The sequence below is a fragment of the Miniopterus schreibersii genome (genome assembly GCF_964146895.1).
Source record: "Miniopterus schreibersii genome assembly, chromosome: 20".
NCBI classification, from domain to species: Eukaryota; Metazoa; Chordata; class Mammalia; order Chiroptera; family Miniopteridae; genus Miniopterus; species Miniopterus schreibersii.
The window spans coordinates 16,424,341-16,446,588 of NC_138122.1; the positions used below are offsets into that span (position 1 = coordinate 16,424,341).

At 46.8% G+C, this 22,248-nt stretch overlaps 1 protein-coding gene across 4 annotated transcripts in view; it reads right to left on the reverse strand.

Moving 5' to 3' along the window:
- Nucleotides 1–22,248, reverse strand: part of NF2 (NF2, moesin-ezrin-radixin like (MERLIN) tumor suppressor) — a gene marked incomplete at its 3' end in the record, with an annotated part of 61,182 nt that overhangs the window by 8,215 nt on the left and 30,719 nt on the right. The window contains exons 6-16 of one of the 4 annotated variants that reach the window (XM_081122966.1): nucleotides 21,889–21,971; nucleotides 20,366–20,441; nucleotides 17,830–17,964; nucleotides 14,850–14,924; nucleotides 13,900–14,013; nucleotides 11,333–11,455; nucleotides 10,423–10,640; nucleotides 9,699–9,804; nucleotides 8,068–8,195; nucleotides 6,052–6,217; nucleotides 4,616–4,660 (exon numbers count right to left, since the gene is read on the reverse strand). In XM_081122966.1, coding sequence (XP_080979092.1) covers nucleotides 4,625–4,660; nucleotides 6,052–6,217; nucleotides 8,068–8,195; nucleotides 9,699–9,804; nucleotides 10,423–10,640; nucleotides 11,333–11,455; nucleotides 13,900–14,013; nucleotides 14,850–14,924; nucleotides 17,830–17,964; nucleotides 20,366–20,441; nucleotides 21,889–21,971 — 1,260 coding nt within the window. Of the gene's footprint in view, nucleotides 1–4,547; nucleotides 4,661–6,051; nucleotides 6,218–8,067; nucleotides 8,196–9,698; nucleotides 9,805–10,422; nucleotides 10,641–11,332; nucleotides 11,456–13,899; nucleotides 14,014–14,849; nucleotides 14,925–17,829; nucleotides 17,965–20,365; nucleotides 20,442–21,888; nucleotides 21,972–22,248 lie in introns of those variants that run through there. The other 3 variants (XM_081122967.1, XM_081122965.1, XM_081122968.1) reach the window with 3 other exon arrangements.

Here is a 22,248-nt window from a genome sequence, read left to right on the forward strand (position 1 = left end):
AAAACCCAGAGGGTCCCTTTTATGTATTAATCTTTTAGGGACCTAAAGCCACAGAAAGATGCCCAGAAACTGGTTGTCTGCCCCTGTGTTGCTGGCAGGACCCTTTGCTACTCTGTTCTTCCACCTGGAAAATGGACTAATAGGCCTGCTTCACCTCACTGGGCAGGTGGAAGCTAGCTGATAGCTACGAGCACACTGAACGAGTACCTTAAGAAAAAGGTGCAGATATACTGATGTCATTCTCAAATTGCCAATATCAGAAGGGAAATCACAGCAAGGATAATAACAGAACCTCCAGCCCGCAGAATGAGTTTGCATCCCGTCTCTTCCCTCCCACTGTTGCAGTAACAAATCAGGTGCCGGAGGAAAGCTGCATTGAAACATATCTCAGTGCTGAGGGACCAAATGGGATGTTTTACTGCATCAAATAAGGTCCAATAATGTCCTCATGCACTAAATGGCTGTAAAATATCCTAGGAGGGTAAGGCAGGCTTTACAGGCTCCTCAATACCTCCCAAAGGGCAACTGCTTCACCGGGTAAAGTCTCCCAACCAAAACCAGGCTGGGTCGTGGTCTTTCGGAAAAGAGGCTGGTAGAAACTCCTATGCAGAGAAATACCAGAAATGAGCAAGAAAACCGCAAACCCTCAACAGTTAAGAGGCACCTGGGCATTTAGCCTGTGTGAATGTGAGGTAAGAGTGGCCTTCAGGGGTGAGCCCAGGTGTCACATTCAGGAGAGCACTCCCTGAGTCCAGCCCACGCCTCCCAATGCCTTCCCTGTGCTTCCCACGGAGCCAGGAAGAGTCCAGATCGCCACTGCACTCTTCCCTACCTCTAATCCCTGGTGCCACAGTGCTCCTTGCTAACCCTTACACCCTCCCCCACTCCCCTTCTCCTCCTCCTCCCGCCCCCTGCAGCGTTCCAACAACAAAGGGAAGGTTCTGGAGCTGGGCAGCCAGTGCTCGGCCTTTTATGTCGGGGCAGAGGATGCTCCAGGAGATAATGCTGTTTCCCAAGCAGGCAGAGCCACGGGGCTCCCATGACCGGGGTCAGGAGAGGGCTGAACACATTAACCGTACATGCAGCAGGAACTGTTGAGCAGCCCTCTTGGAGGCAGACACGCTGACCAGAGGTCACCGGGGAGGCTCTGGCCGTTAGCTTTAATTGCGGGAGCCGCCTTTCACGCGCATAGGATCTCACCCTGTGATTTATCACTTCCCCGGGTGTGTTAAGTGTTCTACCGCACTTCACCAGCTCTGCATCTCCGAGGGAAGTCCGAGCAAATTGAAGATGACATTGGACTTTTATGTCTTCCTGATCCAAGAGAAGCCAGAGCCTCAGAGAAATGTCATGACTCCTCTTTCCTCTTTCTCCACTGGCGGAAACCACAGCTGGACCTTGATGGTGTGAACCATTTACTAATAAAATAAGCTTTCTAAGCTTTACGCCCCCCCGTGATTTCTCATCTGTCGATATCCTTTGAAATCCCTGTGCTCCCTTGGAGACCACAGGCACAAAAAATGATGATGGATTTGCTGGCATGCAGACCAGCTCTGGGCTGGGGAGTGGAAGCTGTCCCCTGAGAGGGGATGCAAGCAGGACCCTTAAGTGTGTGCACTCTAGGACTGCATTTTCACCTCCAAAGTGTGCTGCACAGCTCAGTCACACCCGCCACCGCTCACCTCATCAGCACGATGGCTCTGAAGACAAGCTGGAGCCCATGACACCTGTGTCCCCCTCACCCCAGCCTCACTGCCGGACCTCACTCCCTCACTCCAAAGACTCAGATGCCAGGAATTAGTGTTGCTATCAACCTCCCTCCCTGCAAACAAATCTAGGTTCCAACCCAAGGGTGGCTTCTGAGCTTGATCCCTGGTGCCACTCTGATTCAGGTGCAAATTTCAAATGAGTTGCACTGCTTACCAAGTGGGAAAAAGCGAAAATGCAGGGAGTTAGTGGGAGAGGAAAATATATACTTGCGAACCCAAATCAGAGTAACCAGTGAATTCTGGCTTTTTAAAGGTTTTTACCTCCAAACACATGGAAATTAATACAATTAGTGGATATGGGTACTACAAGTTGTATATATAAATGTGGTGTGTCCTTCATCACAGGCTCACAAGCAGATTTGTTTCTTTATATATGTTGAAGCCCTTGCTGAGCTCCTACGGTGAACGAAGTGTTTCCTGTGCATGACCTCATTTAATCCCAGCAATAATCCCAGGGGGTGAGGACCATTTTATTTACTTTTTACAGTTGAGGACACTGAGCCTTAAGGGAAAGTAAGAATTACAGAGAAAGTAAGTGGCAGAGCAACAGCCGCCTCAGTTAACCAGACCGGACTGCTTCTCAGCATTCCAAGGGAACATGGTAACCTGGGTAACCCAGGGGTAAACCCTCGGAATTAGTGTGTTGTTACCCAGCCCCCGGGGGTACCACTGAGGCACATCAGACACTAAGACCTCGTGGTGAGGCAGAACGACACTGAAAGTGAAGGGGAGGAATAACACAACGGTCATGGTAGGTAGAACCATTCCCTCCTTGTAGAAATGTATGACCAAAAACAACAAAAATCAATGCAGGCTGGTTTGAACCAAGATTAATGGCACTTCAGGACAGTGGAAACTCTCCAGTTCACCACCAGCCTTGGCAGTTCTCATCCCAGACTTTCTAGATGGAGCTCTGCCCTTGACATTCTAGGCACCCACACTTCCAGAGCCTGCAGTGGTGTTTCTCTTCTCGCCTCAGACCAGACCGCAGGAGGCACAAGCCCACAGCCACCCTAGCACAGGCAGCTGGCTAGTCGCCAGTCCTGGCCCCAAGGACCACCAAAGTCTAAATAAATGGAAAGTAATCAAATTTCACATGTAGCAAAAACTACCACTACTTAATCTAGTGACGCTGAGATAACTCCAGTTGTGTTAAAAGCCAAGTCTATGCTTGTATTAACTCTGGATTCAACAGAATTCTTGATTAACTGGAGCCTGGCAGCCTGCTCTGAAAACAAGTTCACATTAAGACATTAAAAAAAAAAGGCCTTCTGTATGTCCTAGCAGCAGTACAAATCTGACTACAAATCAAAACTCATTTGTCTACAATAATAGCTCAGTGAGAACGGATGGTCAAAATCAGGCCCCTCGAAGAATTTAAACGCTCTGGATCATTACAGAAAGAGGGAAGATGAAATTATATCACAGTGGAACAGTGCAGTCAGATGTCAGGAATATCTGACAGCACAGGCTGAAATAAAAAGGGGTTTTCTGCTTGCCTCTATGCCAGCCACAGTCCAGGAAACCAAATCTTGGGGTCCTCTGGGTGCCAGGGGTCACTACTGAGCGGATGATCCACCTGGCTTGCCCATCCTGGTGCTGGGTATCCCTGCTCAGAGCATGCACCGTCCAGTGTTGAGGTATTTCAACACCAACATGTGATATGAAGGCTTAAGAAACAGGAGTCTGCTAAATAAAAGTGTCACACACAACCTGGGGTTTATGCCATGGGTTCTTGAAACCACTGACAGCTCGAATCCATCTTATAATGAGATCCATCTGGGACTTTAATAGCTAACCTCTCTTGCTTGGATAACAACCACAAATAGGATCTATTTATGCCAGATCTCATTTTTTGGTAGAAAGCTTCCAATGAGCTTATTTTCTTCTAGCAGCAGAAACCGCGGTGAGGACTCGAAAGAACACGTCCTACGTGACTGTCGGATGTTGGTGGCCTCACTGGGTACTACGGGGTATTAGGTGAGGAGCAGCGGCAGGATGCTATTTTACTATTGGGCATAATAAATTCTGTCCACTGCCCAGGAACGTTGGGAGGATACACACTTGCAGAAGAAAAGTAGCATTCAATTAATTCCCTCAACAACCACCGACTGCCCAACCACTGGGTGCCCGCAACTGCGCCATCCCAATGTGAGTTCACTGCGATCACAACTCCGCCCCGGGCTGTGGCGGAGCTGAAGCAGAGGTGGCCTTTAGAGCGCTGGCAGACAGACGGTCCACTGAGACTGACTACACTCCAGACCCCTGTGCTATTAGTTTGCTTTACTTGACAAGAAAATGAATGTGTCCAGAAAGGTGAGGCTTTAAGGGAATTGAGTGAGCTTGGGCAGCCCTTTCATTCCATGACCAGATGCTGTCAGGTGAGACCATGGGTCTTCAGAGGCTGTCACCACATGAAAGGTCTTGATCTTGAGTTAAAGACAATAGTCTTAGAAACACCCAAATTTACCCCGTTTCCATGCTAGGGTTATTATCAAAGAAGTATGCCACCAAGACGAAAGACTTAGACAGACCTGACTGGACAAGAAGCAGTGACCTTCTCCAGACCAACAGTGACACAAGATGTGAAGGACGACCAGTCCTACAGCCCCACTGACATGCTCTTCAGAATGAGGCAGACTTCTGGACCCCCGGAGGCTGGTGTGGCCCCACAGGGTACACGGCTGCTCTCAGACTCAAAGCATGCTGTGGCCAGTACCCAGACGCCACCTGCCCTTGGGAGGGGTTGGCGTGGACTGGGGACACAGACAGGCAAGCTCATGCATGGGTTAGTATCACAGAGGGCAGTACCATCACCACATACAGAGTACCTGGGCATAACCTACTTTGAGGGCTCAAATGCAGATAGGTCTTCTGCCTTGGGCTTGAGGCTAAACCAGCAAAATGAAGAAAAACAAAAACATACCCTGTGATATCAACAATGCCACATGTGCCATTTGCAAAATGCTCAGACAGGCCTGAAATTGTGACAAGTGACTTCATTTGTTTGTTTTCATGGCTTGGAAACGGGTCTCTCCAGCTTTCAGCACTCCAGGTTCCTGTGGCTGAGGGCCCAGCTCACTGCAGCAGCGGCAGAGATGAGGCCACTCTGGTACCCAGATGAGTGAGTGGGGGCAGGGAGGGGCCTGGGGCAGCTCCTCCAAGGCCTGACTGGCTCACCGGCCCACTCATTTTACTTCTCTGTTCACTGGCTGAGGCCTCACTTCAGCTCCCCTTTTGCTAACTGTTTAATAATTTGCTTTTGGAAGGGAAATGCAGTACATGACAGAAGCCAGCAGTAAGAAGAATGCAAATGTGGAAAGGTCTTTCCTTCTGGGTTACGCTATTAAGAGGAATTCTCTACCCGATGCCAATACTAGCTGCAGTCAAGAGAGAGAATTTGGGGCTCCCGACTATGCCCATCAATGATGGCAGGTAGTTTTCAGATACGGCTTAACCACTGAAAACAGATATTCCTTAAACTGGGAGAACATTTTAAAGACTAAAGGTAAAGAGTAAAAAATTAAACATATCTAAACTATCATTATCTGAACTCAATGACCAGTCTTCTCCTAATGACACCTATTTTATAGGTGTTAACCTGACCCTGGGCTGTTAGGAGCAGGAGAGGACCTTTCTGCTTTGCCCGACATCAGAGAAGCATATTCTTGGGCTGATATTTAGGATGGAAATGAACTTCCTCTAAAATGCTAAAAGCTCCAAATATCAGTGGAGAAAAATATGAAACTGTTAGCCACATAAATGAAGTTTCATCTTTTAAAACATTAAGGTTCCTCTAGATACTTCCCTGTAAGTATGAACAAAGTTAAAAATTCCACATTTGGTTTCTAAATCAAGAACAGAACTTTATAGTCCTTGCCACTTAAAAAAACACAAAAAGACTAGAGGGAGAGTCTATTCTCAACAGCCTCCATCTCATTTTGCTTTCTCATTAAGTAAGGCAGCTCCCTGGGTAGAACCCCCCTTGGCTTAAAAGACAGAATTGCTTTACCGCTAAATGATGGATCAAAACCCGCCCAGGAACAGTGATTCATTTCACCACGAAATGCTGGTATTAAAAGCTCCCCTTCCTTCAAGCCAATGGGTTCACAGTCATTGGCAGATTAAATTCCCTTTTAGGCATGAGTCAAAAAAATTTCCTCAACTAACTACATATTAAAAATGACAATAGTTTAATGATTTGGCTACTAAGGAAACCAGATGCCAACCTCACATTTCATTAATGACGATCCTGACCAGCAAAAGACAGGAGACTTGGTACCTTTTTAATGGTATTGTGTTTGCTGCTGGTGCCACCCCGGTCAGAGTTCTCATTGTGCAGAATATCCAAGGCTGTCTCCCTCTCTTTGAGTTTCAAGGCCTCGATCTCAGTCTTGAGTTCATTGAGCTGCTCCTGCAGATGCTTGCTCTTCTCCATATACTCCACTCTGCCGAAAGAGGACACTGTGCATCATGGCTTTGGCCAACGGTGAGACATAGCAAGGTTGAGATGCTCCAGACCTACAAACACTCAGCATGGGATCCAGGGTCTGAAGCCCGGGGTTCAGGTCTCTACTTGGCCACTCATGGAACATGGGAGCTTGAGCCAGTCACTTAACTGGTCTGAATCAGTTTCCTTGTCCATAAAATTGGAGTAACGGTCGCAGGGCTGTGGTCAGAATTAAATAAAAGAAAGTGCAGGAAATCCCTCTTCCACTCTACTGTAAGCTCTCATAAAATCCTCTACAAACACCAGCTGAAATAGATAGCTTTTAGTTCTGTACAAAAAAAACACCACACACATGAAATAAGCCTCCTGGCATCCCAAACAATTTTCTTGTCTCAACACTTCTTGGGGAAGTAATCCCATTCCAGTGACTTCTGACTGGCAGAGGCCACATCCCTACTTATTTGATGTTATCATCTCCTAAAGATGATGGACACTCACCCAGCCAACATTAGGAATAAAACAATCCCCATCATCACTTGCAAGTAGATACTGTATCTATGATGATGAAAATCTGGAAACCATCCCCAAAATGTCCCAACTATAAGGGCATGGCCCATGCAACACAGACACCGAGGAATATTCTGTAGTGATTCCCATGCTAGTATGTGGACTCTGACAATATGTGCACGGGTAATAAGAAAACAGGAACTATAAAAAAGCAGGACACAGACAGATGTAGCCTCACCCTGATCACAGCCATGTAATGCTATTAGCATGCCTGGACAATGGTGGATGGCTGGAAGGGGAACTCTAGCAGAAGATATCACAGACAGAGACTCTGGTTTTAATCTCCGTGTGGAGAGCCCACAGAGCCACAGCCAGCTGGTGGTGGCCCACCCTGGGCTCCAAGGAGACACTGTCCCAAGGATAGTGCACAAGGTAAAGCACAGAGACTTGGACGGGCTCGGAGCTGAATGCTGGTTCTGATCCCCCTTCAGCTGTGTGATGTGAGTAAGTTCATTAAACGCTCTAAATCTGCGTTCTCATTTCTAAATGGGAACACTGAAACCTACCTTTGATGTCAGTTTGATGCTAGTTAATGGGAATGAAATAAGATAAAAAGCTAAAACACCCTGACACCCAGGCACTCAGTGCATGGCAGCTATTGAGAATGTTCTGTGCCAAGCTGTGGCACAGCAGGCCAATTTGCCGCCGGCTGGGAACTGGGGGGCACCTCAGGTTTCCTCTGCAGCGGGACTGCTTCCCATCTTAGGTCCACATCCAATGACCATAAAATGCAGGAGAACAAAGCAGCAGAAGCTGCTGGGAACAGGCGTGCGGGACTGAACTCAGTGCTGTCTCACTCAGCAGGCAGGCCCGACCTGGACATTTGCTGTCCTCAGCCTTGAGCCCAAGTTTCTTTTTTGTTTCTCTGACCCTTGTTCTAAACATGGAATGTCACAGATTTGAGCCACCAGAGAACACAACTAGGAAACATGTTCTAGTGCCATGTTAGCTCATTGTCACACACTGTTACCATGTGCACAGCTCTCTGCCAACTCGGAGATCCCTGAGAGCCTGCCCCATGCTTTAGGTGAGGTTTTGAGCCACTATAAATTCCAGGTCACCAATCAAGCATCATTTTTACCCTGGAAGACTGAATGCTGGTCTGTAGTCCTTCCTTTCTGATTAGGAAATTCTTCCTCCAGGCGGTAACAACAAAGCAAACCTTTGCAGGAGCTGGTGACAAGCTGTGGCAGTGACCCCCCTACTTTCCCCAGGACAGGACCAACTCACTCTAGTTCACCAGTTGCCCAAGCAGGGTGCGGAGGTGGGGAGACTACGTACTTTTCTTTCTCTATTTCCATGGACAGTCGCTTCATATCAGTATCCTTGAAGTCGAAAGACAGGCTGTCACCAATGAGGTTGAAGCTTGATATGTCAGGAGGCAATGGTGCTGGAATTGGGTTCATGGGCTATAAATGAGAAATCTCCAGTTAGGGGGCTTAGGCTCTATAAGAACAGAAGGGCACTGCTGTATTAACCACCGACCCTCCAGCAGCCACAGAGGCAATGGGCACAGTGCAGGCCCTGCCTCCCAGCACCACCCTGGCCTTCTGTCACAATTGTCTCCTTTGACCCCACAGTTCTATTTATGAGAATTTCTTCTACTGATACATCCACATATACATGCAAATGTTTGTGTTCAGGGATGTTCCGTGCAGTTTTGTTCATAATTGCAAAAGAAAACAGACTAAATACCCATCCACTGGGGACTATTTAGATGAACTATACTCCATCCATACAACGAAATATGATTAAAAACTTGATATGGATGATCTCCTCCAGGGTTTATTTATTTATTTATTGTTAGAGCAGCATATAAATTTTGCTCTGATGTGTGTTTTAAAAACACACACATCTGCGGTGTCCAGCCCAGATGAGCCCTCAGACAGCTGCAGCCCCAGCTACCATCTGCCTGCAATCAGCCCAGGGATCCCCAGGAAGGACCACTGGCCAATCAGCCCACGAGCCATGAGAGAGAATAACACGTTCTGAACTACATGGCTGGTTTGGGGTGGCCTGTCGCATGGTAACAGGTAATCACAACAGATGAAATAGCCAACTGCTCACATTTGCCTCCACCTCCAACCCTGGGCAGCGTATGCCTCTGTGCCCCGTGCGCCTCTCTGTTGCGTGTGAATGTGCAGTGCAGGCGTTTGTGCTGTGCGCACATCTGTGCTCTTGCCTGGAATGACTCACTGGCCCCTTCCCACCTGGCTAGTTCTACTCACCCTTCAAGAGTCAGCTCAGCCACCATCCTGAGCCCCTCCTGCCCCTCCAGGCTGGGGCTAAGTTCTCCTCTAGGCACCCGTGCACCCTGCCTGTATAAAGACTCCCCATCTGCCTGGTATTATAATATGGAAGAAAACAGGAGAGCATTCTGAACTGAATGCACAGAGGGGGGAAAAAAGAGGCTTCTCTGTTCCTTTTGTGACCCTATTTAATTGAAGTCTGCCTCCCCGTCCCAAAATTGAGTTTGGAAGCTGGTTCTTGGAAGCTGGGTCTTGCACGGCAGTGGTGCATATGAGGTATGCAGGGTATCCTGCCCAGAACTACAATTATGGTGTGTACAGCACACACTGATAGCTGAAAATTGCATTCAGTTTGGCTCTAAGAGGCTAGAAAGCAAGTTCTCTTGAGAATAATTTGGGACTATATTACTTGGAATAAGAAAAACATTTCAGAGCTGTAAAAGGCCCTGTTGCTTGTTATCTTGGCAACCAGAGAGGTGACTGGCTAGTCCAAGGCCAAATGGCAGCCCAGGCGGTCTGCCCAGACCCTAACTGCAGGCTCTCTGCATCACTTGCTGAGCCATGCGTTTGCCTGAACAGCCATCCTGAGGCACCGCCAGGTGAAGCAAAGGGCTGGAGAGAAGGAAAGGTGACCAGGTCCTGGCAGCCCCTGCCCAGGCTCACCGGGTACGTGGGCTTGGTGGTGATTTCCAGGAGCTTTGCCTTGGCTCTTCGCTCTGCCTCCCGGGCTTCCTGCAGGTCCTGCTTCAGCTGATCAGCCTCCTTGGCCCTACAACAAAAGGAGGAGCCGTCACCTCTATAGAAGATGACAGGTGGAGGAAAGAGACCTCCTCTCCCCCTTACTCCCCTGGAGAAGGGGGACCTGGGTTTGTCCTGAGGATGGCACCAGATGAGACAAACAAGGATGGTGCAGGGTGGGTGGGACATTTACATGAAATCAGAACTTCCAAGCCAAGGGCAACATTCCTGGGTATTGTTTACTTCAACTGGTAAATCTGAACTGGAAGAGCAGGGAAAAGGAGCACATTTTTGAAATGTAAGAAGAGCCTCTTTATATCTCCTCAGCTAAAAGCAGTCTGAGGACGTGCTCGATGGTTTTCCTGCGAACACGGTATCAGAGGGACAAGGGCTTATCACAAAGGCACAAGCATGACCAGAGGTCCACTCAGTGAGAGAACTGTGTACCCGTGTCCCTTCCAAGAGCTCCAGCCCCACAATTGGATTAAACACCAGACCCCACCAACCTAGCAAAGAAGAAGCCTGTCCCCTTCCCCAGAACACTGAGCACCCTGAGGGTGGCTGCAGTCAAGCTCTGCCTCAGGGCAGGGTTAGTACTGAGCAGCCCCCGCCTGGGCCCCAGTGCCGAGGCCCCCACCCCGCCTCTGACCTCCTCTCTGACTCCTCAGCCATCTTCAGTGCCAGCACCTCGGCCTCCAGCACCTTCTGCTCCATCAGGCGCTTCTCTTCCTCTGTCCGAATGGCGGTGGCCTTGATGCGCTGCATTTCCTGCTCAGCCTCTGCAGCCTTCTGTGCCAGGAGTTTTGCCTCCTCCTCAGTGATCTGGGCCTTTTCCGCCAGTAGGTCAGCTGTCTCCTCAGAGCGCATCTGGAGAGGAGAGGGCATTCAGTGGGAGTGGGGACCCCACGCCTGTCATCCCACCACATCTGAGCTCAGACACTCGGGTCAGCAAGAACCAGAGCCTCGGGTTCCTTGGGGCCCTGCCACTGAGCATCCCCTCAGATAATGCCCTGGCAATAGATGACAAGCCACACCCCTCACCTTTTCAGAAGGCCCCTTCATGGGGAGCAACAAGAAAGCACCTTTTTTGAGTCTCCACTGAACTGAGGCTTCTGAGGGAGAAAACCAACTTAACTCTGTCCCTTCCCTTTAAATCGGTTCCAAACCAGTGTAGACTTTGCCACCAGGAACATGTAACAATACCTGGAGACATTTTTTATGGTCACAAATGAAGGGTAAGGTGGTGCTACCAACCAACATCTAATGGGTAGAGACTAGGGCTACTGCTAAATGTCCTTCAATGGCAGGACACATCCACCATGAAGGACAATCTGGCCCCAATGTCAGTGGTACTGCAGCTGAGAGGCCCTGCTTTAAAGGCACCCCAGGGTGAGGGAATCTGTCTGCATATGAACTCAGCCTAAATCTGCTTCTGCCAGCACAGGTGGAGAGAAAAGGCACTGATTTTTTTTTTTTAAGCTGAAATGTCAAAGCAAATGTCGCTAATTTGTGGTGCTCGGGAGGTCTAGCCTCCTGGGACCAGACTCCTCGGAAATCACCAGTGCTTCGTTGGCCATTGTTGCTTCTTCTTTCATCTGCAGCAGCCTCCTCTCCAACTCATCCCTCGTGCGCTCAGCCTCCTCCCTCATCTGCTTCTCTCGGGCAAGGCGCTGCCGCTCCATCTATGGGGGACGAGAACAGTCACTGAGTCACGGGACTCACAACCTACGGTGCCACAAGGGACCCAAGAATGCCCAGGATCCAGATTTGGGAGACTTTTCTGGTAGCCAGTGTCATTCTTATCATCCACCACTCTCTGTCCTTCTAAACAAGCTGTAGAGGTGAGAACTGTGCTCCTTGAAAAAACATCTAGTGGTAAACAAACCAACAACAAAAAGCCAAGTCAGGTCTCCACCTGGATGGAAGGAGGCATTCTCACACACCGCGCGCTGAAACAGCTACCTCGCCAAAGCCCCTTTTTGTTAGGAGGCCCCACATGGCTCTGTCCTGTGGCTGACAGGACACAACGCAGGTTCCTTCTCCCTGAGATGGAGCCCTGGAAACAGATGGCTTTCTCGTCTGGTTAGCTGAGCCATCTCACCATTTCTATCTCCACAGACCCCTCCCACACCTCTAATTTCATCAACAATAGCTCCACTCTTGCCTCTGATCCAGGGAGAAGATGGAATCATTCTGTGTGATGCATCAATAGTTCACACATTGTATTTCACAGGGGGAGCTGCGGCAGCCCCAGCAGACTCCCACAGCCTCACGCAGAGGCCCCTCCTGAGCCAGGCCTGTGACAGGAGGGAGCCAGGCAGGGAGCACAGCCCCCCCCACCCCAGTCCTTAAGGCACCAGCACAAAGCCGCTGCCACCTCCCTTGCCTTCTGGATCACCGTATTAATTGGGCCACATGCAGAGCTTAATAAGGCAAGTGAGCACAGGACAAGTACGGCTCTCTGTGATCCTACAGCACTCACTGAATCCAGGAGGCAGAAGCCAGAAGTGACCACTGCACTATTTTCTTCCTTAAATAATTAAAGCACATTTAATTGCTTCTTGCTTCAACAAGATTTCTAAGACTGCTGCTTTTTCTAAATACTAAGCCAAAAAAAGGGAAAGTACATTGCACCTCGAAGGACTAATGCAAAGACAAGCAATAAAATCCTGCAAGTTTTTCCCCAACCTTCCTCTGACGGGTCAATGAAAAGCCTGGCCAATTTGTTCTCTAATTTCCATCATGTTACGATTTCCATTAGGTGGATAACTATGTCCATTATTTGCAATCCCCTTCCATTCCCAGCACTGCACTTGCCCTGAGGCCTCCACCCCCATAATAAGGGACCTCCCGTTTGCAAAGTGGTTTAAGCTATACTTTCAGGTTCAATATGTCCTCTGATCTGAGACAGACAAGAGGTATCATTAGCTCCATGTGACAGATGAGAAAACAGGTCTGGAAGTTAAGTCATTCACTCGGGTCACACACTAAGTTTCACAGCTGGTTCCAAGGTCACTGTCTGTACAGGGGGCATGGAGCCCCTGACCTGCAGTTACCAGATGCCAGGGACATGCCCCTGCTGTTCCACGGGCAGCGCAGGTCTGGGGTGTGTTCATACTATTCTCTGCCACAGCCCGGAGGCCTACACAGTCCTTGTCATTTATAGATCTCTCACTTCTAAGCTTTGCGCTGCTGAAAAAGAGGTCAGAGGCAGCTCTTTTGAAAGTTGCCACTATGACACTGAGCTGGCTCAGGAGCATTTCTTTCTCCAACAAAACCCACCCTACCCCCTCCCCTCCCAAAGCATCCCAAAGAGCACATCTATGGCCTGCCACCTCAGAAAGCAGAGATGGAGCGTTGAAAGCACTGGATCCAACTGGGCGTTTCATTCTGAATCTCAGGGCTGGGAGCCAGCCTCGAAGGAGTACCCAAATCAGAGACAGCTGCACACAGACTAATTATTACACCTTCGAGCCTGCAAGTCCTGAGGGCATCCGACTGCAGCTGCTGCTACTCTATCTAGTAGTTCGTCCAAAACCACAATTAATATTCTCAGCAGTGAGGCTCAGATTAGTTGTGTGGATTTTGGTGAGTCGAAAAGGTCTACGAGTAGAAAATGATACACCGTCCAGTCTGCTGATAGGCATTGCCGGCACCTCCCGTGGTGGGTGATGTGCAGCACGGGCTGACGGACAGTGGGAAGTGCAGCCAGAGGCTAATTAGCATTCCAGCAGCAGCCCTGAAATGCTGCCGTGCATTCCATCACCATCTAATTAGAAAGGGAGAAGGCCGAGCAAAGGAGACAGGCAGGCAAAAGGAAAGCTTAGCTAGATGGACGAGAGATGGATGAATGGTGGGTACATGCAGGCTTGGCCGTTTCTCCCCACTTCACTTAAGTGGAGAAATAATTAGAGACGTTGCTTTTAGATATGCTATTAGAATTTATTCCTCAATTTCAGAGCTGACACCCCACCAGCTGGGCATCAGCCAAGAAAGATCCAAAAGAGATAAAATAAGAGTACGCATCATCCAGGACCAAAGGACTCTGGCTAGCCCATAACCACTCCTTACTCCCCGGGCCAGGATCACCAGGGGGTAACAGCACCCCCAACATGGTCTCGCTCACCTGTTTCCTGGCTTTCTCCTCCCTGGCCTGGGCTTTCATCTGTTGAACTTCCAAAGAATCGGCCTTCCTCCTCCTCATAAACAGGTCATGGTTCCCAATACACAGCTGGAGAATCTGTGGCCGTGGAAGCAGGAGAAACGTTAAACCCGCACGTTTACTCCACTGCTTACAGCTCGCGGGCGCTGCGGCATCTTGGTCTGAGGGCCCTTGAGGGCAGCAGGGAGCCTCAAGAGGAGAGTGTGGAGCGAAGCACCACAGCCCTGCTGGTGGCCTCTAGTGCTCTCGGCTCTGGAGTCAGCAAACTGAAGGTGCCCAAGTGTGCCAGGGGACAGAAACCACAAGTGAAGAGGGAAACAGAAGACCCTTTAGCAGGTCTTCTGGCTGCACCTCACTCTGCCGAGTCCAGACGTGGCTCTGCAGGTGGGGAGGACAGGAAAGCTCACCCAGCAGGTCAGGCTGGGACAACAGGTAGTTGTAAAAAGGTAGTGACAGAGAATACAGTTGCAAGCACTTATACAAAACTTGCTAGTATATTCCTTTTGTCACAAAAATAAAGTTCTGATGAGAAGCAAGAGCAATGAGCATATAGCTGAGGATAATGATCGCCCTGAGGGGGAGAGAGGGGGAGACTAGCTAATGAGTGGTTTCAATAGTATTGGGGGGTATTTCTTAAAGCTGGGTAGTGGGTGCATAGGTGTTTATTTTTGTCATTCTTTATAACATATATATACATTATACTTATCCTTTTTTATATATGGAGTAGTTCAGTAAAAATAATTTTTAAAAAATGTTCATCATAGAATTTAGGTTCAACTTTTCGATGAGAAGAGTTTTTCAAGGCCTATCAGAAAAGCATGTTCCAAGATGTCACTGATATTCTTTCAAAAAGGGCGTTCAATTTCTCAGAAAAACTATAGCTAACAGGAATAAAAACCAGGATCTCCACTTACCAGCTTATTAACACGAAGCTTTGAGGAGTTAAACTTGAAGACATCGATTTTCTTATCCAATGGTTTAATAGTGAACTGAAAGAAGAAAGCAGAAAACAGCAGTTTCGGTTTGATGGCCTAGAATGCTAACCACCAACGGGGGAATTCTACAAAAGCAGCAACCACCCTGGCAAAGATCCAGCACAAGGCTGTGCCTTGTCCTGGCTTCTTGGTGCCCGGGCACTAAATGACAGTGAATTATAAGCGTCTGAGGACACCAAGTCTAGGGCTATGGGAGTTCAGGATCCTGGAAGGTGTGCTCTCAGCTTAGAAACCTGAAATATAAACCCTTGACAGCCCAAGCTTCAGGCTAACGCTGGGAGGGCCTCGCCAGAGTCTGAATCACTGCCTGACTTTAAGAGGCTCACATCCTAGTGGAACTAGACTAACAACAGTCAAGTACTCAAGAAATTACATCATATATTAGTGCCTCACTGGGGGGGGGGGGGGGCACAAATCACAAATGTCCTGGGGGATTCAGAGGAGATCTACCATAAGTAGGAGGGAACTTAAGCTGGTGAAGCATATGACAGAGAAATTAAAAGATAGGATGGAAGGACATTCTATACAAGGAAAGCAATACAGATAAGTCAAAGATGGGCACATGAGCAGTGTGTGTGTGTGACGTAATTAGCTCTTTGATGACGAAGACGATACCGCAGGCTCAGACTGGGAGGAAGGCAGGAGTGGGGTGGGAGTAGGCAGTCAGAGGGGTTTAGATTCGATGTGACAGCATACAGGGAGTCACTTCAGATTTCTGAACACGGGGATTATCAGATGAAAGCTGATAACAGAAGGAATACTGTAAAGCGTGAAGACAGATAGACTGTAGTGGAAGAGGGAATCGTGGCTCCTGAAATCAGAGGGGAGAGAAAGATGAATGTGGAAGATAGGGCGGGAGAACCCAGGGCCAGCCCACTAAGCAGGGCAGCACACAAAAGAAAACGGCAACCGCTCTTTTCAACCATTCTTGATGAGACCAGACAGATCCTAGGCTTCAAAGGTGCCTTTAAAAAACGGATATCCATTCCCAAGAAACACCTGCTACGCAGACAAATACATTTGGAAAGATATATTCTTGTGTATTTCTTTCTCATGTTATATTGTCCAACAAGGGGTTAGCACAATGAGGACAGAAAATAATCCTTTGTTTAGTTCTTGGTCAAGTTAACTTAGAAGCGGTACTGCTATTGTGTAGGCGGCTATTTGTGAATTTTGTGAGCTTATTTTTGGCCTTGCTGTCAAATCCCAGAGCTGCCAGCGGGAAACCACAAGTAGGGGGAAACCGCAGGCTCTGTGCCATGCCAGGGCCGCACAGAGAATCAATGAATCACTTAAAATAAACCAACATTTCTGTTTTGACAGCAGGGCTGTCATACATAACTACTAAGACTACTTCCTATTATGTCAAGTCAGCTTGGGGGTCCTATTACAGCATGTTATTGACATGACGGAAAAGGATGGTGCCTCGCCCCCGGAGAGGGTATATTAGAGCTTAATGTCGGGCCACACTAAGGGAGACTTTGATCCTTGGGTTCTGGAAGAACGAGTGTTTTGGGAGCCTTTAGCACACTAATTTGTGGCTGTGCAGTAAACAGACTTCATAAAATTAGAAATGAAAAATACCATACCATGGCACACCTACTGCTTTAAGTCATGGGGAGCTTTCAACTTAAGTACTTAAAAAAATAAAGCCCTAAATGCTCATCTCCTGGGCTACTTACACAAATTTGAAAGCCAGAATGTTTTGAGTTAAGCAGCTCAATCTGTCTCATCAAACATGGCCAAGCAGATCGCAACCATGTATTAGAATCCAGGGGCCTGGTGTTCCTTTCCCTCGAGCTGCTGCCGGGAGAGAGAAAACAGGAACTCTACCTAGGGGAGGGGGCTCTGCAGGCAACATGAGCCTCCAGCTCCTCACTCCACACTCGGCATCCTGGCTGTGAGGGGGCCAGTTATGTCGCTGAGCACTGAACGGGCCTGCTCTCGTCTGCCTGGTGCCCTGTGATGTGGCTTCAGGGAACCTGGAGCTCAACCCCTGCAATTCCACTCCCCAGACACAGGTTACTTGATCTCTCTACGTCTCTGCTTCCTGCGATGTGACACAGATAACCAAAACACGGCCCCTACTCTCAGTGCAGTGTTCCTGTGAGGACTGAGTGAGTCAAGGTGAAAGTGCTTGTACGTGGAAAAGCACTAGGTCACCATCGCCTTTGTCGTCAGTCCCTCACACTCACTGCAGCCCAATCATGACATCACTGTAACTTCCTCAAGGGCTAAGAGAATTTTCTGCATCTTTGTTTCCCCTATGAAACCTAACCCAAAGCAGATGCTCAAAATTCCTTTAAAATTAACAAAGAATGAATGAGTGAACAAACAAACAAATGTAGGATTATAGCGCTTGGGAAAGGTCACCATCCTGTATAGAAATATTTGAATTCTAATTTAGAATGTTTATCTAAGTAATTTAAACTTAATTATTCCCAAACTCTTCTAAGCAGGTTAGCCTGATATCATTATTTATATCATTGTTTTCACACACACACACACACACACACACACACACACACACGTCTCAAGCACTGGACACAGAGAAAGGGTTAATATATACCACACTTAAAATACAAAGAGACTTTCTCACCAGAAATAGAATGCCACATAATAAGAAAAGGCTTCATTTGGGTTTGCTTACTGCCCTTTGGAGTTTAGTCCTGACAGGCTGAGCTTCCCAGCCTCTATTAGTGATGCTATTTGAAAATAGGGTGCTGATACTGTTTGGTAAACACTATAAAAATCAACAACCGAAAACCCAAAGCCTGGGAATGAAATGATTTTTCTGATAACAGGAAAAGAGTGGCTGGGGACGCTTGAGCAAGGAGGAGAGATGGGGAAAGACCTTCTGCTGGGCCACTGGCGCATCTGTGCCACAGACGCGTCCTACCTCCTTGTCGCTGTACGAGATGTTTCGGATTTCATTCCACGGGAAAGAGATCTTGGGGGTCAGTCTGTTCTCAGGGTCATAGATGTGAAGCCCCAGGGCATCTACTCCAAGCAGCAGCTCTGTGCCCTTTTTATTCTGCAGATTCAACAAAGAACAGCCACCATCAGTCTAGCTGAGGCTTGAGGTTTTGCTCAACTTCCCAAAAGGCCTGGCACACGATGTTACCTATGACAAGTTTCAACAGGTCCCAACAGAACTCACAGCCATCTTGTAACCCAGAGGGCCTCTGGCTTCCTGAATTGGGACACGTGGAGGCAAAACTATACTGTTCTTGTGACTCACGTGTCCTGTAGAGTGACAACTGGAGGATCCTGCCACTGGCTCAGTGGCTAAAGTAGCAGCAACCTGAGCCCTGTTAACCTCTAATTAAATAAGCAGGTTACCATAGATGTAAAATTAAAACCTGTAGGATTAATAATTTCTTATGTTAATAGAAAAGATGGACTACCAGAAAGAAAATTCTAAGTACTGGGATCAGATGGTCTTATTATGTGTTAAAATGTATCTGAGTGTGATAAAGCAAGGATAGTAAAATGTTAATTGTAGAATCTACTCAGTGGGTTTATATGGGGTATTAACTGTAAAATTCTTTCAACCTTCCTGTATGTTTGGAATTTTTTATAATAAAATGTTGGAAAAATGTATCAAAATGAATTATATACAAATTATACCTTAATAAGGCTGTTTAAAAATTTAACTGACTGACTATACATATGCTATACCTCTGATGGCAGTCCTGGTCAGCAGTCAGAGGGCAAGCCCCTGGGCCCCATGTCACTGACCCAGCTGAACCTAGAGGCCACATCCTCGTGATGCAGGTCCGTCTGCCTGTGCTGTGATCTGGCCTTTGTATGACGGTAGAAGGACGCTCCCTGCACAAGGACCTAAAGCATGTGACCCCTTGCTAACAACAAGGAGACAAACCTAAGACTCAAGGGCAGGAAAACAGATCTGCAAACTGAGAAGGTGCTTGGCCCGTGATGAGAAGCAGCAACTGAACAGCAGGTGTCATATGGAGAAGTGCGCGCTCCAAGATGAATTTTCTCTTTCTAACACCCTGAAGTCAGGTGTGATTACCAAACTGTGAGAGAGGCTCCTCTGCTCATCTGCAAAGCTCGGAAAACTACATACTATATTAACACAAGTGAGGCTTTGTACTTTTAAAATCTATGGTACATTTTGGAAAATGAGATATTTTATTATGTTTCTGACTATTTAGTTTAGCTTTCTTTTTTTTAAAAAAAAAAGCATTCCACCCTCTGCCTCCTGTCATCATGACTCCACCATTTCAAACAGAGCGAGATAGAGACTCAAGCAGCCCCTTTTAAATTGTTTTAAGTACATATATGTTCCTTACTTGATGGTGAATTCAGCAACTTTAACACAAAAGACTAAACTACCCATTAGCTTTGTCTGTTGCATAAATAAGAAACCACATACACAAAACAATATCTGACTGCTATAAGAAACTGTTTTTCAAGGATTATAAAACACTTTCTAGAATCTAGGTGGTGGGCACTAATGGAGCAAGAGGAATTATGTTGACAAAACCACAGAAATGAGTTAAATTAGTCTGAGCCTAGAGAAACCAAACAATTAGCAAATACAGATTAATAAACTTTAGAAAATAACTTTCTTCATTATTATGGAAAATATTTTAGGCACTTGTTTACTATATGACATAAGTTGTCAGTGTGCCTCATTTTAAGCAAAGTAATCCATTTTAAAAATCTGTATTTAGAAAACAAATCAGGTAGACAGCTACCCTAGAATATTTTAAATGTGTTCCAATGTACCCAATTGCAATATAAAATTTATAGGTACCCCAGAAAGGAAAGCAAACCATACTGTGATGGTTGTTTTAACGTGTACTCATCTATAGTTTTGGAGCTAGCAATGAAATACGTGAGCAAATTCTTATGGATTCTTTTAGAAGGAGCTGCCTCCACCCTGCATCTAGCTGGCAGGAAAGGCCAACCCCAGACTGAAAGCAAATGCCATTCTGATGCAGAAGCAATAGGTTCCCAGAGGACAGTGGACTATTAATGGTCTGAATAAAAAACCAATTAGCCTGCTAGCGAGAGCAAGAGTCCACACCCAAACAAATCAGTAATATATAACAGCAGCTTCACTATCCTTGTGCCCTTGGGGAAGAAAGTACTTACAGGTGCTCTCTGAGGGCCCAGATCTCACGGAGCCAGAAATAATCAGATGTTACACTCAAGCATTCAAACAGGTTTCTGCTCAGTGCAGGACCAGCCCAGTGCCCCACTGAGGCTCAACTGACAATTACCTAGGATCTAATTGAAGTCCAAAAATAGAAAAAGAGGCTATAAGACCCTCTCCTCTTCTCTTCCCTTTACCACTGAACCGTTCAAGAGTCTAGAATCTGAATGAGAAAGTAACCCATCTTAGCAGCCTGTCCCTGGTTCAGTCTCTGTTTATATACAGCGAACTTGGAGAAGCTTCAACATACCCGGATTGCAAAGTAGTTCACGCCATACATCTCCAGGTCCTGAGCTATCTTCAAATATTCCATTTCAGCTTCGTCCCTGTGGGGAAAATGAAAGACACTGTCACTGGAGGGCGATAAAACTGGAGGGCAGGTGCATGCCAAGCTGAGCGTTCAAACCTGCCAGAAGACGCGAGCCAGGGAAGATGCCAGCGAAGCCCCTCCTAACCCTGAGTCTATTCAACACAACAAGGTCAAGCAGAATTTCCCATCCCCATAAAAACAAGAGAACACATTCATTAGTGTCTCTTGGCTTCTATTCCACGCTTCGCCCTTGGAAATAGTGACACTTGTCTCTAACCCTGATTCAAGAAAAGCATGTGGTACGCTACCTTCTCCCCTCTAATGGACTGGAATATTCGATTTTTATTTAAGTTGTTGCTTTATCTGATTATGTCCTTTCTTCACCAAGAAGGTTTTGGTAAGGAAACAACTCTCTGCAAGCTACCTGGGGGCTACCTTCCCGATTTTCTTTCTTTGGGTGTTTGCTGGAGGTTAGAGCAAGAGCTACGTAGGCTGTAAAACCAAAGCCAGGTCACCTACTTCTAAGTTATAAGTCAAATTTAAAGTAAGCTCTTGAAGCAGCAATGACTTGTAAAAAAAAACCCAAAAAACTCCCCAATACGTACAGTATATATTGAAATGTTTCACACAAGTCTCCCTATGACCTTGCCACCTTCTCTCACTCTGATCTCAAAATGCTCTCAAATGAATTTTAAAAATTCAACCTGAGAGAATGCCAAAAATATGCATGTTATACTTTCTTAAAAGTTAAAAAAAGTATGTTGATAGGAAGTTAATTCGGAGAGAAAAAAAGTTAAAGTGAATGAAAAAAATGATCAGTTCCTAAAGTGATAAGGAAAATACTGATTAATATTTAAGATACAATTTTTTACCTTTTAGAGTATAAAAATTAGATTGATAAAAATGAGTGCTGGGGAGAGAATGGGGGGTGGAGACACTCGCATACACTGTCAACAGGCATGTAGACAGGAACGACATTTTTGGAGGGCAATTTGGTGGCACCTGTCAAAACTCAAAATACATCCTTTGACTCAGCAACTCTTCTAAAGAATCTATGGGCAGAACTATTCACACCATTACATAACGATATAAGATGGGATACACTGCAGGACGTTTTGTAAAAGTGAAAAACCTATAGCTACTCAAACGCCATCAGTAAAGAAATGGACGCAAAAGCTATGGGATGTCTATAGAATAGAATTCTTAAAATGAAACTAAAGTACCAACGAATACAGGTCTGTACGTCCTGACAGGTAGTAGATACCGTGCCCGCAAGCACTGGGAAAGGGATACATACAACACTGAACACCACTAGCATTCCTCCCAGCTCTCTCTTTTCTTTTATACACTTTAGTAATGAATGCACTTTGTTCAACAAGCATGTCCTAATTTTGTAGTTCTTTAAAAAAACACCAAAAAACAAACCCATAAAGAAATGTAAACCAAAAATGAAGCAGTCTCACCTGGCTCGGCCCCGGTGCTCTGCGTACCAGGCTGTAATTCTCTCCTCCCACATTTCTGGAGTCATTTGGTATAGATTTATTACCTGCCAAATAAAAAACCCACACACAAAGAGCAAAATAAAAAACCCACACACAAAGGAATTTTTGGTATTGTTTGCCATTTTTATAATTACGCATCATTTTGACAAAACAGCACAGCTATTTTTAAAAAGCCGCATACAGGGAGACAGTCACATGCAAGGGTGGGCGTGTAAACAAGCACCATTCAGTTTGAGTCACAACTCGGGAAGCTGCACCCAGGTGCACACCCTGGCCCAGGCAGGGGCCCCTCTTTCCTGGGTGGTACGCCCCAGAAGGAGG